Source organism: Pelobates fuscus, chromosome 3, assembly GCF_036172605.1.
Source record: "Pelobates fuscus isolate aPelFus1 chromosome 3, aPelFus1.pri, whole genome shotgun sequence".
Classification (NCBI taxonomy): Eukaryota; Metazoa; Chordata; class Amphibia; order Anura; family Pelobatidae; genus Pelobates; species Pelobates fuscus.
Genome location: NC_086319.1, coordinates 403,000,451 through 403,016,655, shown reverse-complemented (window position 1 = coordinate 403,016,655; position 16,205 = coordinate 403,000,451). Strand labels below are relative to the sequence as shown.

The 16,205-nt window shown below is 41.6% G+C and overlaps 1 protein-coding gene across 1 annotated transcript; it reads right to left on the bottom strand.

Annotated features, from left to right (window-relative positions):
• Nucleotides 1-5,052: 5,052 nt before the first annotated feature.
• LOC134603606 (dnaJ homolog subfamily C member 18-like) lies at nt 5,053-11,625 on the bottom strand. The gene is made up of 2 exons (XM_063449730.1): nt 10,165-11,625; nt 5,053-7,330 (listed from the first exon to the last, which is right to left on the bottom strand). The coding sequence occupies exons 1-2, from the start codon at nt 10,630-10,632 to the stop codon at nt 6,293-6,295; spliced, it is 1,506 nt and encodes a 501-aa protein (XP_063305800.1). The 5' UTR covers nt 10,633-11,625; the 3' UTR covers nt 5,053-6,292.
• Nucleotides 11,626-16,205: the final 4,580 nt, after the last annotated feature.

Here is a 16,205-nt window from a genome sequence, read left to right as displayed (position 1 = left end):
CCTGGTGGGCCGGGCCCGGTCGCAGCCGCGACCCCTGCGACCCTGGTATGTACGCCACTGGGAGGAAGTACCCACCTCGCCCGGTAGGGACCCATAGAAAAATATTTTTGCCATTCAGATTTTAGTTCATAACATTTGGATTTTAGTGAATAAACCAATTTTAATTCAATTAGAATTAGATAACCACTTTAGCAATTGACCCTGACAATGTCACTGGGACTTGTGATATAAGTAAGGATTCTGTGTTTTTTCCAAAAGACGTGATGTGTTCTTGGTGAAATACCCAGAAATCGCCTGTCACCCACACAGCAGCGCCCAGCATTAAGGTGTAAAATCCATTTTCTTTTTAGGGATCAGAATGTTGGCAAACATATATCTCATAGTATTTGATTTTTTTTTTTTATTCTTTTATATAGCTTGTCTACTTTTTCAGCCCAAATAATTATCAAAACATTCAGAAATTGCAAATAAATAATACAATCGAGATATATATTTAAAAGAAACTTGCTAAACATTCAGTTTTATATCCTCAATCCTGGTGTACTCATTCAGAGATGTACTTGTGCATACGGATCTGTTATCAGAATGTTACATTGAATCTCTACATGTATATAATAGCTTTCCTGTAGCTATAAATGTCTTTGTTTGACCTGTGGATAACTCAATATGCATCTTCTAATTGATATATATATATATATCATTTATTTTTTCAATCTGACAAAGTTTGTAAAACGGCTGTCATTTTAACTTGTAAATAATACCACGAGTGTTAGATTTTCCGTCAGCACTTTGAGTTAGTACACAGAGTAAGTTTTCAGCCTTGGGTCGTATGTGTAAATGGCAGGAAGCCATGTTTGCGAGGGTTGTGATGTCCTCTCCTACCATAACAGCTGCAGTTAACGTTACAGATGATTTCGAGGAAAAATTCTATTTCCAGACTCCACCTTTTTTTTTTAGATTAATTACTTCCTCACGGTGGAAATCTTACTGGCAGTAGAAGATGAAGCCGTTTGATTGGCCCTCAATACTTATCGTTCTCGGAACTTTAGAAATTCCTAATTAGACTTTTGTACTTAAACAGGAAAACGTATTTGAGCTTTGGGGTATCAAGTTCCTTTTTCATTGAGATAAAGAGATAAAGGAGCTTAAAGTATCTTTATTTGTGTCTGGATGCTGATTGCGATGAAGGGATGTGTACTGAGTAAAGACGTCTCAGTGTACGCAGCCTTAGGGCACACTGCTTATGTCTTATATTACCCTGTTCTAATTTTGCAATGTGTTTACTGGTGTATTGTGTCACTGAACCTGTACATGTTCTCACACTTTTATTTAGCCATGAGATAAAGAAAATATTATGTTGACAAGGAAGTATTTAACACTATCCCGTTTTCAGAAAAAAAAACCTTGAAAAATAGATTTTTATTTCTCTTTTCTCCATCACTACTGGCCACTCCGCATCCAGCAATTTCACCTGGCTCTAGAGCCGATGGCCAATCCAAAGCCCCTCAAAGATGATAATTAGAATCTGATGCACATGCACAGTGAGCGCAGCATGCACACCCACATGCCTCTCATAGGTGAGCTGCAGCCTTACCTGACTGAGATTTAGTTAGTTGTTTGTAGAGCAAGCATGTCAAACCCAAAGTCTAGCACGGGCCACATGAACAAGGTTTAAGGTTATCTGGGCTACAAAAAAAAAAAGTACAGTATAAAAAACAAATAAACCAGCATCCCCCTGTACTAAACCACAGCACCCCCCTCTACTAATTCCCAGTCCCCCCCTCTACTAAATCCTCCCCGATATACTAAATTTCAGTACCTCCCCCCTATATACTAAATACCCCCCTTTAGCCAACAAACAGACTCCACTCTCAGTGCCGCTGCCAGTATACCCCAAATTATGCCATCCGCACCCTGTGCCAAATCTGATCCTCCCGCTACTTCTTGAAACCCTGTGAAGGTGGAGCACGTCGATGTCACGTCGGAATGTGACGTGGTGTTGCATTCTTCCATGCACCTCCAGGTACTCCACTGTCCAGTCGCAGTCAATGCAACGCTAACCAACACACACACTCACTGGAACACACACTGACACACACACTCACTGACAGACACACACACTCTCACAGACAGACAGACAGACAGAAACACTCACTGACACACACAAACACTCACTGACACACACACACATTCTTGCACACACATTTTCTTTATTGCTCCCTACATTTGGGAGCCAATGTGATCTTCTATCTGCTCCTCACTGCTCCCTCACGTGCAGTTTAGTGATGCCGGGTGCCGGAATATGACGTCATATTCCGGCGCCCGACTTCACTACAGATGGCGCGCTCGAGGGAGCAGTGAGGAGCAGGAACATTGAGCTCCCTCGCTGGCCCTCCTACCCGGCCAGGTAACTTTTAGCAGAGTAGGCACCTGCAATGTGGGGAAAGCAGGTGCCTACTCTGCTTTAACACCAAGCTACTAGCGGCTTGCCGGGCCGCAAAGATGTGCATTGTGGGCCATGAGTTTGACATGCTTGTTGTAGAGGAAGCACCTGTAGTGGCAGTCTGGAAGATGTCCTTCTTACTGTATCACCCTGCAGCAGGTCGTTAGTATCTCTACTAAATAAGAAAGTGCAGTACTTTTTATGTTTAATGAAAACATGGTAAAACTAAGTAAAACCACAAAAATTATTTTATTTGAAATATAAAATAAGACATATCAATCCATAAATAATGTGAAACATGAATGCATTGACAGAGCCTCAAGCGTTGTCCACTAGTCTACCTAGTGAAGCTGGTGCTTGGAGTGGCCATTGAAAGCAAAGCTTGATTTATAAGTAAGAATGTTGTGTTTTACATTGTGGCTCAGTTTATTGTTGAGGTGAGATCTGGTTTTGGGGAATCTGGAAATGGCATTGAATTGCCGGGGTTTGGGCAGAGTGTTTATCCCCCTGGTAGGAGGAGATTTTGCCTAAGGTCCTGTAAACTCACAACTACGATTGGCTCAGAAAGTCCACAAACATGCATATGATTGGCTAAGAATTTCTTGCCAACGCAGCCATGAGTGGTGCTGAAATTTTGTACATACAGACACGTGTAGAACAGCATTTTTTGGCAAGAAATTAACATTAAATAGAAATGCTGTCTTAAACCTAGATCTACATTGGGTTCATACATTACATTGAATTAAAGGACGCTATAGTGCTGGAATGCAGCTTTAGGTCCCCTGCCCCCTCTCTCCGGAGATTAAAGGTATTTTACTCAACTTTCCTCCCATGCTACACAGGTCTTGCCAAGGCTGGCCTCACCTCCGTGGCTGAGATCATCAATTTTGAAGTTCTCGGTCAATGCGATGCTATCCCATAGGAAAGTATTAGGAAGCTATTGAGCATGCGTGGCAAAACACCGCCCTGGGGGAGCTTTCAGCGTCTCCATGCAGAGCGTGGACTAGGACTGTGTAGCTCTGAGCTAGGAATCACCTCTAGTGACTGTCACTAGAGATGTTACCAGGCAGCAATGTTAACTCTGCATTTCTCTATAGACACCAGGACCAATACATTAAGCTTAGTGTTTGAGTTGTTACGATAAACTTTAAGTATGTAGTAAGCTGCGTCTGTTATAACAAAAGTGACTGTGTTACTTCAGAAATTGGAGCTATATCTTGTTCTAGCAAAATGTCGTTGACAAGTTACTGAGCATATTATTTAATTTATAGCTTTCTATATATAGCTGCAGTTCATCAATATCCAGCACAGATTGGAAGGGATGCAAGGTTTGTCATGAGCTGATTCTTGGGAGGGGAGTACTGACCGTGTGTGATGTCACACAGACAATAAAATGGTTTCCCCGACGCACAGTTTAAAAAAAAAATAAAAAAAAATTTGACAGATAATTTCTGTGTTTTACATCCTACCGTTAAATGACCCATTTAAAATCAAAGCTGTATTCAAAATACAGTTTTTTCTTGTACTCCGACAGTAAATACCTGGATGGCCCCAGCTGAGATAATTAAAGGGACACTATAGTCACCAGAACAACTACAGCTTAATGCATTTGTTCTGGTGAGTAAAATCATTCAGAGAAAATACATTTTTTTGTTTTTATTACAGCCTAGTGATCACTCCAATGGCCACTCCTCAGATGGCTGCTCGAGGAACTTCCTGCACAGTGTGACTGACATTCAGTGTCTACACACTCTGGAGACACAGAACTTTCCTCATAGAAATACATTGAGTCAATGCATCTCTCAGAGGAGATGCTGAGAGGCCAGGGCTGTCTTTGACTTGTGCCGGCTCTGCCCCTGATCTGCCTCCTTGTCAGTCTCAGACAATCCTATGGGGAAGCATTGTGATTGGCTCAGACCACCATTCTGCTGATGTCAGCAGGCAGTGGGCAGGACAGAGGCAGAGCAGGCAGCAGCAGACTGGAGTAAAGGTAAGATTTTAGTATATTTAGGGAGGCAAAGGGGGGCAGTTTTAACACTATAGGATCAGGTGGTGGTTTTAACACTATAGGATTAGGAATACATGTTTGTGTTCCTGACCCTATAGTGTTCCTTTTAAAATACACCTACGTCAGAACCTGCAGTTCAATATGATTGGTGGTGCCAACTTCCCACATTGAGATACTTTACACTGAATCCTAAGCTCACGGACCTAATAAGAGCTCATGGGATTTTTTAAAAATTATTAAAGATAAACAGTGATAGAGAGGAGAAAATAATAGCAGTGCAAAAAACAGGCGCAAATATACAATAAATTACATTTTGGGATGCCGAAGAGCTTCCATTAGCTCTCCTGAGCTAAGCTCTGCAGTGTAGAAGAACACCAGCTAAACACTCTCAGCCAATTAACTAAGCCCTTAGGAAGCGCTCCAGACAGATTCCAGCTAAGACGCTTTAATATAGGGGGTGGGAATGAAGGGAGCGCTAGGGAACTCCTTGCACCATAACCACTGCAGTGCAATTTGTGGTTATGGTGCTTGGAGTCTTTATTTAAATTAAAGTATTTCTTTAAATATATATATATATATATATATATATATATATATATATATATATCATAGTATTTCTAAATCTGTCGTCCTAACCGACCAACAGACCAGAAGCTAGTGATATCGCTACATTTGCACCAGTTAGTGGCTCAGTCACTTGCATTAGGGCACCGGGTTCTGGCAGTGACTCCTAGACTGTTAGTGAGTCTTGAGGATAGGTTTGAAGAAACATGGTATTTGCAATTAAGGTATAGTTACGACCTGTCAGAACAACCTTAATTGGCCAGTAAATTAAAAGTCATTTTTGGGGTATGTCATGATAGACTGGATTTGCACCAGCAATCCCCCATATTCACTGACTGGATATTTAGATAGAATGTATGGATTCCATAAAACTCCCCAAAGTTTTATTTTGGTGGAGACACTTCAAATATAAACCATTATGATTTCCTTAGATCTCTTCCGTTGCCAAAGCAAGTTTATATTAATAGGCCTTCCGTGGGCGCCCGTGGCACAGTATAATGTCTGTTAAAATGGAGGTCCATCTACTTCTTAATTATAGGGGTTTATTCGCGAAATAGTGGCCAGCTGATATATGAGTTGCAAAATGAATGCTAAAATAGCACAGCTGAAAACCCTCCACCACTAACCCGACCCACCGATCCCTTGCCATGATCCCCTTAGAGAGGTGGGTGTTACACTTCTGTAACAACCACCTCAGGTCCACCCTCCCTCCTTCTGCAATTGTCCTGCTTGGGGACGCAAAATGGCTGTGCCCAGATATACGACCCGGCACAAGGAGGAAAAGATAATAATTATAACTAAAGGCAAGTGGCACGGGGGAGTATACTCATAAAGATACAGGGGGGCATAAGGAAAGGAAAACTAAAAATAGACAGGGCTACTTTAGCAGATCTGGCTCCTTAATTTCCAACATAGCTCTTTTGACTTATATTGGGGTATTTGTTGTCCACTGACCACATCTTATTAAATAGACCTCTATAATGTCAGGTATGGAAGCCCTATATTTGCTTTTAATGAACAAGTTATTTCCAAGTGAATCACGAGTTACAGGTCCCTTCGGGGTTGTTAAAACTAATGAATAAGTTTGAGACATCTTACATGATATGTAGGCAGTGGTTTTAAAAGTAAACAGAATTTTAAGGGTATCGTATTCATTCTTCACTAACAAATACTGGAAGAGTTCATGTAATTGGTTTCATAAATTATTACAGTCCCTACAAAGCTTGGAGACCATTATTTGAATCCTCCTCTTCTGATTATTCACTGGTTGCTTAAAGTCATCCCCTTCGCCGAGAACCTATAAGATTTGAAAGCTTCTGACAATTCTCCATTTTTAGGCTCTCCGCTTTTTCTCTTAGTCTCTCGTCCCTGTAAAGTCGAGCTAGATTGGTCAGGTCTAACTTTTGTTGTTTCTCTTTCCAACATCCGGCCTGGACAGTCTCTGCATATTCCTTTTCAACTGCTCTCTCCAATTCAGTAAGTGCTTCTCCCCGGTAACGTTCCTTAAAATTCTGTGCAACAAAGTAAGGGACGCCTAGGCTACGGGTTTCTCTAGCAACTGTAAGGCCTGATGAAGGTCTCTGATGAAGGCTGTAAGTTGGAGTGGTGGCGGTTAGCTGAGCAACCACAGATACCACCACCAGCAGCAGTACTGGCAAGACCTGGATAAATGCAGAATAAACTGTTTTTGTCCTTTTGTTTTTTTCTTCCTCTTCCTGCCTTCTAGCCTGTCTTGCTTCATTTCTCCCCAATTCCTCGCGCAGCTTTGACCTTCTCCCAGTCTGACCTTTTATATCTGACCACTTTGACTTTCCCTTTGCACCTTCTTTCCTCTTTTCTTCTTGAGTCTTAGGTTGCCCACTATCCTGTTTCTCATTTTTCTTCCCCCTAGGTTGTCCAGTATCTGCTTTCTCCTCCCTTTCCCACCATCTTGATCTTTTATCTCCATCTTGTCCTTCCTCTTTCCACCTACTTTCTCTTCCTCTTTCATGTCTCATCTCTTCTCCATGTTGCCTTGGCCATTGACCTTCTGCTCTTTCTTCCTCTCTCTGCCACCTGGATGATTGACCATCTGTGCTTTCTTCTTCTCTCTGCCATCTTGACCACCTACCATCTTGGGCTTTGGTTGTAGACCTTGGTTGTCGTTGATAGGCCCCGGCATAGGAGCCAGAAGGGAATTGACCACGGAAAAACAGATCAAAAAGATCTTCAGTGGACAGGTCAGGTTCTAAGACCACATGTGTTCTGCCTTGTGAATCGTCATAAAGTTTCCTCTTGACTGGATCACTTAAGACAGCAAAGGCTTTTCCAATCACCTAGAATAGCAGAAGACATGAAAGATATTGCCCTTTTAAATTTTACATTTATATTGATTCTGTAATATACAAAACACACAACTTTAAGTAAGAATTGAAAGTTACATTAAGAAATTTCTGTAAGTATTTGTTACAGTAAGAAATTGCTCATAAGGTATGTATGTTCAGTGTAGATCAGCGGTTCACAAACTGTGTGCCGCGGCGCTCCAGGGCACACAGGGGAACCGCAAGATAATTTCCCGATGCTATGATGATGACACCGGGAACCGGCTGTGATGATAGCACCGGGAACTGTGCCTCCCTCTCCCATGCTGGCTCTGCAGGACCGGAGGGGAGATCATAGATAGTAGTGTACTACTGGCAGCCGGCAGGGGATGGAGGGAGAGAGGACCTGGGGGAGCTCTAACCTGCACGAGCTTGAAGTGTTGCCATGATTACCACAGCAACGCTCCGAATCTTGCAAGAGTGAACTCTAGCAGCTCCTGAGGCTGCTAGAGTTCACTGTCACCACTAGTGGGACCACTAGGGCTTCCCCACCGAACCACCAGGGATTGCAGGAAATGTCCCCCCTCCCAGGCAAAGGTAAGCAGGGAGGGGGGATATTAAAATAATTATTTTTTTTACTTAAAATTAAAAAAACTTTTTATTAATTAAAATAAACCAAAGTATATATTTATCTGCTCTCCTATCCCCACAGACCCACAATAACTCCCCCTATACACAATTACCTCCCCAAACACACACACACTGCCCCCCAATACACACACACTATCCCCCCATACACGCACACTGCCCCCGCATACACACACAAACTGCCTCTCCATACACACACATTACCCCCCCATACACACTCACTGCCCCTCCATACACACAAACAGTACCCCTACACACCTCACACTGCACCCCTTACACACACACTGCACCCTCACACACACACACACACATATTGCACCCCTCAGACACACTTCTGCCCCTATCCCCTACTACAGCCCCTATCCAGGCAGATCCCAGGTAAGTTGGCAAACTGTTCTTAAACAGTTTGACTACTTACTCTGGGAGGGCACTACGGCACTACTGGCACCATAACCACTACAAAGTACTGTAGTGGTTATTGTGCTTGGATTGTTGATTTAAATAATCTACCAGTGCCTCTCCTAGATTAGGTTCTAGATCTGTGCTTGAATGGCAAGCATTTCTGCCGAACAGGGGCCCAGTATATGTCGCTACGCTATTCATATATATAACCTAAGAAATGATTGTAACTTGGGGCGCCTTGGAAAATTATTGAAATATTAAGGGCGCCTTGAACCTAAAAAGTTTGGGAACCACTGATGTAGATAATTAATCTCGGTTTAGAGCACTTCATTCAATTAAAGCAGATGGAAAAACACTACAGCCCCAAAAATGCATTAAACATCAAGTTGACCTGTAATTTGTGGATCAAAATCACAAAAACAAAAAATATGTGTCAACAAGTGGGAAAAGTTAGATGCGGTGGATTCCCTTATCTATTGGAAGCCTTCAAAGGTTGATTCAAACTGTATTGCCACTTCAACAAGTACTTAAATGGTTACTTCCAGCATCATAACTACTACAGCATTTTTACGGTAACATGGAATAAAGTTTTGCAACGGTTTACCCTTTTACCTGTTTTCCCACAGGGCACAAAGGATCCTCTAATGGCTCATGACGAGCATCTGGCTTCTGCAGTGTCTACTCTGCACATACAGACTCCAAGCACCATGACTTCATAAACAATTCAGTGGAAACTCAATGTCAACTGACGAAAAGTCACTGAATACTCACAACTAACGTGGGAAAACCTCACTCTGGGAAACTCAATGGCAACTCAGGAAAACTCAGCTCCATCTTGAGAAGAACTCATCAACAAGTTGGGTGAACTCTTACTACCAATTCAGGGAAACCCAGTTCCATATTGTCGGAAACTACTTACTGCCAACTTGGAGAAAACATATTAAGGAACTCAAACTGAAAAACAAATGTGTACATACAAAGGATCAAAATTAAATCCATATTTATCCACTCTACAAAAAAGTTCTTACTAGTTAAAGACTAGGTTAAGTGTGATATTTACTCTAAGATCATGATGGCTAGAATACAAAATTATTACAAAAACAGCAATGTTATGTAAGACTTACTGTTCATAGCTACCTAAACGACCAAAATTATTGAAATATACATAATGCAAAGTAGTTGGCATAAAGTATTAAAACATATTACTAGATCTTTCAATAACTGATATAGGGCCTGATAAAATAAAGAAAAACAAATGATTCATCAATGTATTTGTAAGGAAAATTCCGTTATTTTGGGGATTGTACATTTCCAAAACAACCAACCATCAATATGCCCTCATACAGTAAGTATAGCTGTCTGACTAAAACCAGGCACATCTATTTAAAAGCCTTGCAGACTGGGTCATTTTCACTACTAGGAGTCAACTCATCAATACTTTTTGCAAACTTGTGAAAATCCACCTTTTTACAGATGTCTTTTCTGAACCTAAATGATCTCCTCACTCGTACAATGGATCTGATCTCACTAATTCCTCTCTTAATTCCTACCTTTTCGTTTGATAGTACCCATCACCCTACCCCCTTATCTGCCTTCCCTCACACCATATAATTGTAACTGAGTCTCTTTCCACCTTGTTCAATTTGATATACTTCTGATATAAATTCTGCATAATCTGTAATAAAGCGCTACTTCAGAAACTGCAAATAAATACAATAATGTATTCCTTAGCTCTTGCAGGACACATATATAATGGTAGGCTCATGCGCGATTGTTATCATGACCTCCTATTCATTCACCTTGAAAGCTTCAGTAGCGCCAGGAGAGTTGTTTTTATCTGGGTGGTAGCGTAGGGCCAGTTTATGGTACGCCTTCCTGAGTGTCTCCTCATTGGTGTCCCGCTTCACGCCCAATATTGCATAGTAGTCCTCTCTATCCTCCAACCTACTGGTCAGACTCTCCCCCTCCTCTTCCTGCTGCTCATCTTCTTCTTCCTCCCAAGTCTGCGTGCCACAGCTTCCGCAGCCTGCGTGATGGTTACGGCTCTCCCAGTAACTGTTTGGCTCAAAGCGGCTGCTCCTGTGTCCAAAATGGCTACTTTCAGCTTCAAACCATCCTCCGCGAATGGCCTGTATAAGTCCTGCAGCAGTCCGCGTGGGATACAGACTCTGGGCTTGGTATAAGTAATTTAAGGCATCCGCAGGCCTACCGCACTCTAATCGTGCTTGGGCAATCTTTATTAAGATTTCCGCTCTCTGACGGTCCATCTCTGCTGTTATCGCGGCCTACTTGGTGTAACAGCCAAAACCACTGTATAAAACCTGATCTATATAGATTCATTCACATTTACAAAAGGGCCTGTAAATGACTAGAGTCTAGAAAAAGATGAGTGCAAAAAAAAGTTTTTTTTGTTTTTTTTATAGATAGATTTTAATGGCCAATGAAATTTGAGACCCTATAACAAAAGGTTCTTTAAATCTCTGCAGAATTAGAAATAGTGCAATCTTCTTTCTATATCAGGCAAGAGGTTTTACTGTAAAGAAACAGAACGTTGTATATTTTTGAAAATTCCATTGAACACCATCAGAGGCAGACTTACTTACATTAGAAATTCAACTGGGAAAATAATGCAAAATTATATCCGATCGTGACAGGTCATGACAACCTGTAACGCCAAACCCGAAGTTCCCGAGAGATAATTCCAAAAGTCAATTGGTGAATGAGATAGCCGTTTAAAAAATATAACACCTGCAATAAAAAACACTATCGGCTATCCCATCTGTACGAAATATACTGTGGTTTCCTCCACGAAGGATATAGACTCCATCATCTGAAACCAGCAGCAGTTGTGGTGAGACTGACGCGGCGCAGGATGCTGTAATACTGTGCATGTGGATATCGGTGATCATATTGAACGTTGTAAAAATCTTGTAGCAAAATCAGCAAGGGGATATCCCGAATACAATATCCAGAGGAGGATTTGAAATAAGCCGGGTCACACATAGATATCCCGCAACCTTTGAAGTGTCTGTAACGGGAATGCTGTGCTTGTTACACTAGCCACCTGCAGAATTCTATAGACACAATCCTTAATCCGGCAACCCCCTCCCATCTTATTCACATCCTCTGAGCCTTTTCTGTGCTTGCATCGGGTGTCACTGCCCTGCCTGAGGTTCCCTGCCCCCACCAGCCCCTATAAAAAGACATCGGAGAGGCAGGCTGCAGTCAGCACACATCCTACAGACAACAGCAGCTGATTCAATGGTCCACACTGCTTCCTTCCTGGTTTGGAGCATGCTGGGAGTTGTAGTCTAATCCTTGCTTGTACGATTACACAACATACGTATGCAAAGAGATAAAGATAACTAGACACAAATATATAGAGAGAGAGATAAAGATATCTTTATCACACGTAACTGTAAAGAGAGTAGAAATCATTTTTTGTTTATAAAATACCAGCATATTGTCATAAAACATGACATTGCCAGCAAAATTTTTGTTTTGTTTGTCTTTTTAATGGTTTTAATCAAATTATAAATATTTTTATTAAATTAATAATAAATTTCCAAAAAACACAGGCATTGAAAAGCATCAGAAATTTTCTAGGAAAATCTGAGTTTCCCCTTTATGGAGCAAGCATACATCAAACCACATGGGTTTATACAGGCAAATATGCACTCTATAGGTTTATAAACCAAATACAACACAATATTCGCTAAATGGTGAATCGGGGCGAACCGAAAATTGGATTTCAAATTTTAGACCAAAATGAATGAATTGAAAAATTGTGTTCCAGCTATTGTCCCAACTAAAATGTGCAATTCTCTCATTAATTGTTTGTGTGCAGAGACGGTGTGAATACACGTGTGTAATAGCAAATATGATGCAAATGTAAAGACATGGAGTATATATGATTTTTTGTCTTGTGTTATTGCTTACCAAATATATGGGAATACAAAGTGGCATTTATTTTCATGTTTAAGTGTACAGTGTATAGTTTGTGTGACTGTAGGTTTGTGTGTCTGTGTCCACTAACTTTTGTGTGACTGTAGGTTTGTGTGTCTGTGTCCACTAACTTTTGTTTTCATGTCCCCCACAAGGTCCAGAATGGCCATTACACAAACCGGGCAAATGTGGTGACTTTCCTGACAGTGGCCCGCCTTGGGCAGAGGCTGGAAGAGGGAATCAAAAGGTCTCCCCTGCTGACCCAAGCAAAGCAGCACTAGCTCTAAGAATGAAGGTCTGAAAGGCTGTTCCCTGATGGGCTGGAAGGGAATTGGGTTACCGGGGGAAAGTGCTACATGCTGGGCAACCTCTCAATCTCTCAATCTCGCGAGCTCCGATACATCAGAGCGTTGCTGTGGTAACATGCAGCAATGCTCTGAAACTCTGTGGGGGTACAGACCACCTCACTTGCCCATTGGACCCCTAGGGGTCATCATCAGCGCGCTCCATCTCCTCTTGAAAGGTAATAAGGAGATGGGGGAGTAAATGTGTGTGTGTGTGTTATTTTTTTTAATAATGAAATTATTAAATGTATTATTTAAGCTCCTATCCTACCCATGTATGCACAAACTACATATACTAACTTTAAACCACCTTATATACACACTACAACCAGTACACTTATACACAAACACATTACACGCACTCCATACCTCCTTATATACACAACCTGAACTTACTTATACACCCTCTATACCCCTATATACACACACGACACCCCATGCACTTACACACACAAACACACTCTATACACTATAAACACACACTACACACCTTACTCTCACACACACTCTTTAAACACTCACATTACACCCCATGCATACACACACCCCAAACGAGCTACACACACTGTATACCCCATAAACACACACTACACCCCCATTGCAGTTGCACACACTATACCCATATACACATACATTATACCCCTATACAAACACACACTACACCCCCATTGCACTTACACACACTATACCCATATACACATACGTTACACTACAAACACACACTACACCTCATGTGCACCGTCTGTACCCCGATACAAACTTTACACCCCCTAGGCACATACTTTACCCATTTTACAGCCCTATGCACAAATAACACCCCTATACACACTACACTCCCTATACACACATGCACACTAAACCCCCTATACACACATTACCACACGTATACACACGAGCACTACGACCCCTATATGCATATATTACAATGCTACCCCCTGTAGCCCCTAGATACACACATGCAAACGCAATAACCCCTAGGTTCACACTCAAAAGACCCTATAGACATATACACACACACATAATATACAGCCCAGAAACACATTCACACACTACTGCCCCTAGCCACACATAGTACACCACAAACAGACCCCTTTACACACTACAGAACAAACAGTCTCCTTTAAACACATGCAATCACACAAACAACATCCAAACGCATACAATACTACAAGATATTGTGTGTCCCCACAAATGCACAACACACTTTAAAAGCCCTGTTCCACTCTTGTCCTTTGGTATTTCACTACTGAGGACACCACAGACAAGTCACTGGCAAATGCATAAGCTTGCGTTGTGCAGAAAAAAACCCAGGATATTTTATCCATCCAAGAGCACTGGATGCTCTGCAGGGGCATCAAACTAATATACTAATTTGTTTCTTTCTATGTCTATTTCCGTAACTTTGTGTTCCATAGCTTTCTGAATCCACAAACCTTGCCTTTTTTTTTTCTCCAAGCTTTGTGTACCTGTCTCCTCCATGCTTCTTTCTCTCACAGCTTTATGTACCTGCCCCCATGTTTCTTAGTCTCCTAGCTTTGTATACCTGTATCCTGCGTGTTTCTTAGTCTCCTAACTTTGTATACCTGTATCCTGCGTGTTTCTTAGTCTCCTAGCTTTGTATACCTGTTTCCTGCGTGTTTCTTTGTCTCCTAGCTTTGTATACATGTATCCTGCATGTTTCTTAGTCTCCTAGCTTTGTATACCTGTATCCTGCGTGTTTCTTAGTCTCCTAACTTTGTATACCTGTATCCTGCGTGTTTCTTAGTCTCCTAGCTTTGTATACCTGTATCCTGCGTGTTTCTTAGTCTCCTAGCTTTGTATACCTGTATCCTGCGTGTTTCTTAGTCTCCTAGCTTTGTATACCTGTATCCTGCGTGTTTCTTAGTCTACTAGCTTTGTATACCTGTATCCTGTGTGTTTCTTAGTCTCCTAGCTTTGTATACCTGTATCCTGCGTGTTTCTTAGTCTCCTTGCTTTGTATACCTGTATCCTGTGTGTTTCTTAGTTTCCTAGCTTTGTATACCTGTATCCTGCGTGTTTCTTAGTCTCCTAGCTTTGTATACCTGTTTCCTGCGTGTTTCTTTGTCTCCTAGCTTTGTATACATGTATCCTGCATGTTTCTTAGTCTCCTAGCTTTGTATACCTGTATCCTGCGTGTTTCTTAGTCTCCTAACTTTGTATACCTGTATCCTGCGTGTTTCTTAGTCTCCTAGCTTTGTATACCTGTATCCTGCGTGTTTCTTAGTCTCCTAGCTTTGTATACCTGTATCCTGTGTGTTTCTTAGTCTCCTAGCTTTGTATACCTGTATCCTGCGTGTTTCTTAGTCTCCTTGCTTTGTATACCTGTATCCTGTGTGTTTCTTAGTTTCCTAGCTTTGTATACCTGTATCCTGCGTGTTTCTTAGTCTCCTAGCATTGTGTACCTGTGTCCCCCATGTTTCTTAGTCTACTAATTGCATGTCTTGGATACTCGGTCCTCCATGGTTCTTTGTATCTTAGCTTTGTGTACCTGTCTCTCCTGTTTCATTGTCTCCTAGCTTTGTGTGCCTGTCTCTCCCCCTCCCCCCCATTCTTCTTAGTTTCCCAGCTTTGTGTACCTGTATCCCCCATGTTTCTTAATCTACTAGCTTTGTGTAACTGTCCCCCCATGTTTCTTTGTCTCTTGGCTTTGTGTACCTCTGTCCCCATGTTTCTTAGTCTACTAGTTTTATGTACATCTGTCCTCAAGGCTTCTTAGTCTCCTAGCTTTAAATAGTTTCCCAGCTTTGTGTACCTGTATCCCCCATGTTTCTTAATCTACTAGTTTTGTGTGTGTGTCCCATGTTTATTTGTCTCCTAGCTTTGTGCACCTGTGCCCCACATATTTCTATGTCTTCAAGCTTTGTATATCTGTTTTCCCCATGTTGCTTTGTCTATTAGCTCTGTATACCCCTGTCCCCATATTTATTTTTCTCCTAGCTTTGTTCACCTGTCCCCCCCATGTTTCTTTGTCTCCAAGCTTTGTGCACCTGTGTCCCTCATTAAAAAAAATCTGAGTTCATAGGAGTGCAGGAGTTGTACGGTCTTGGTTAAAATGAGCGCAATAATCTTGGTTCCCAGCAGTGCAGACTTAGGAGTGATAAGGGAATATTTTAAGCAAACAAAGAAGTTTGAATGACTATCTGTTCCTGTCCAAATTAGAGATGTTTAAATTGCGTATACGCAGAAGTAAATTCACACTGACACAGAGTTCAGATTAGATGAAAGAACTTCAGGAAATGTATTGGCTTCTGGTTAAAAAGCGGGCTCGCAGACCCTTTTAAAGGCAAAATTACATCATTATAAAAATCAAGATACGAGCAAGAAAACATTGTCAATTGGTTAAAGGTGTAAGTGGTCAGTCAAATGCCCTCCTTGTTGGGAGTTACGCCTTATGTCATAACTGACGTCATAAAGTTCTACAGGTTTCGGCTCCATTTTGCTAAGCACGAGGGAGCTTACTCGATGGGAGGGGGGCTTGGCATCCATCCATAATGAGTGGCTGGTACGTTAAGGGTTTCAAGGTTAGTATC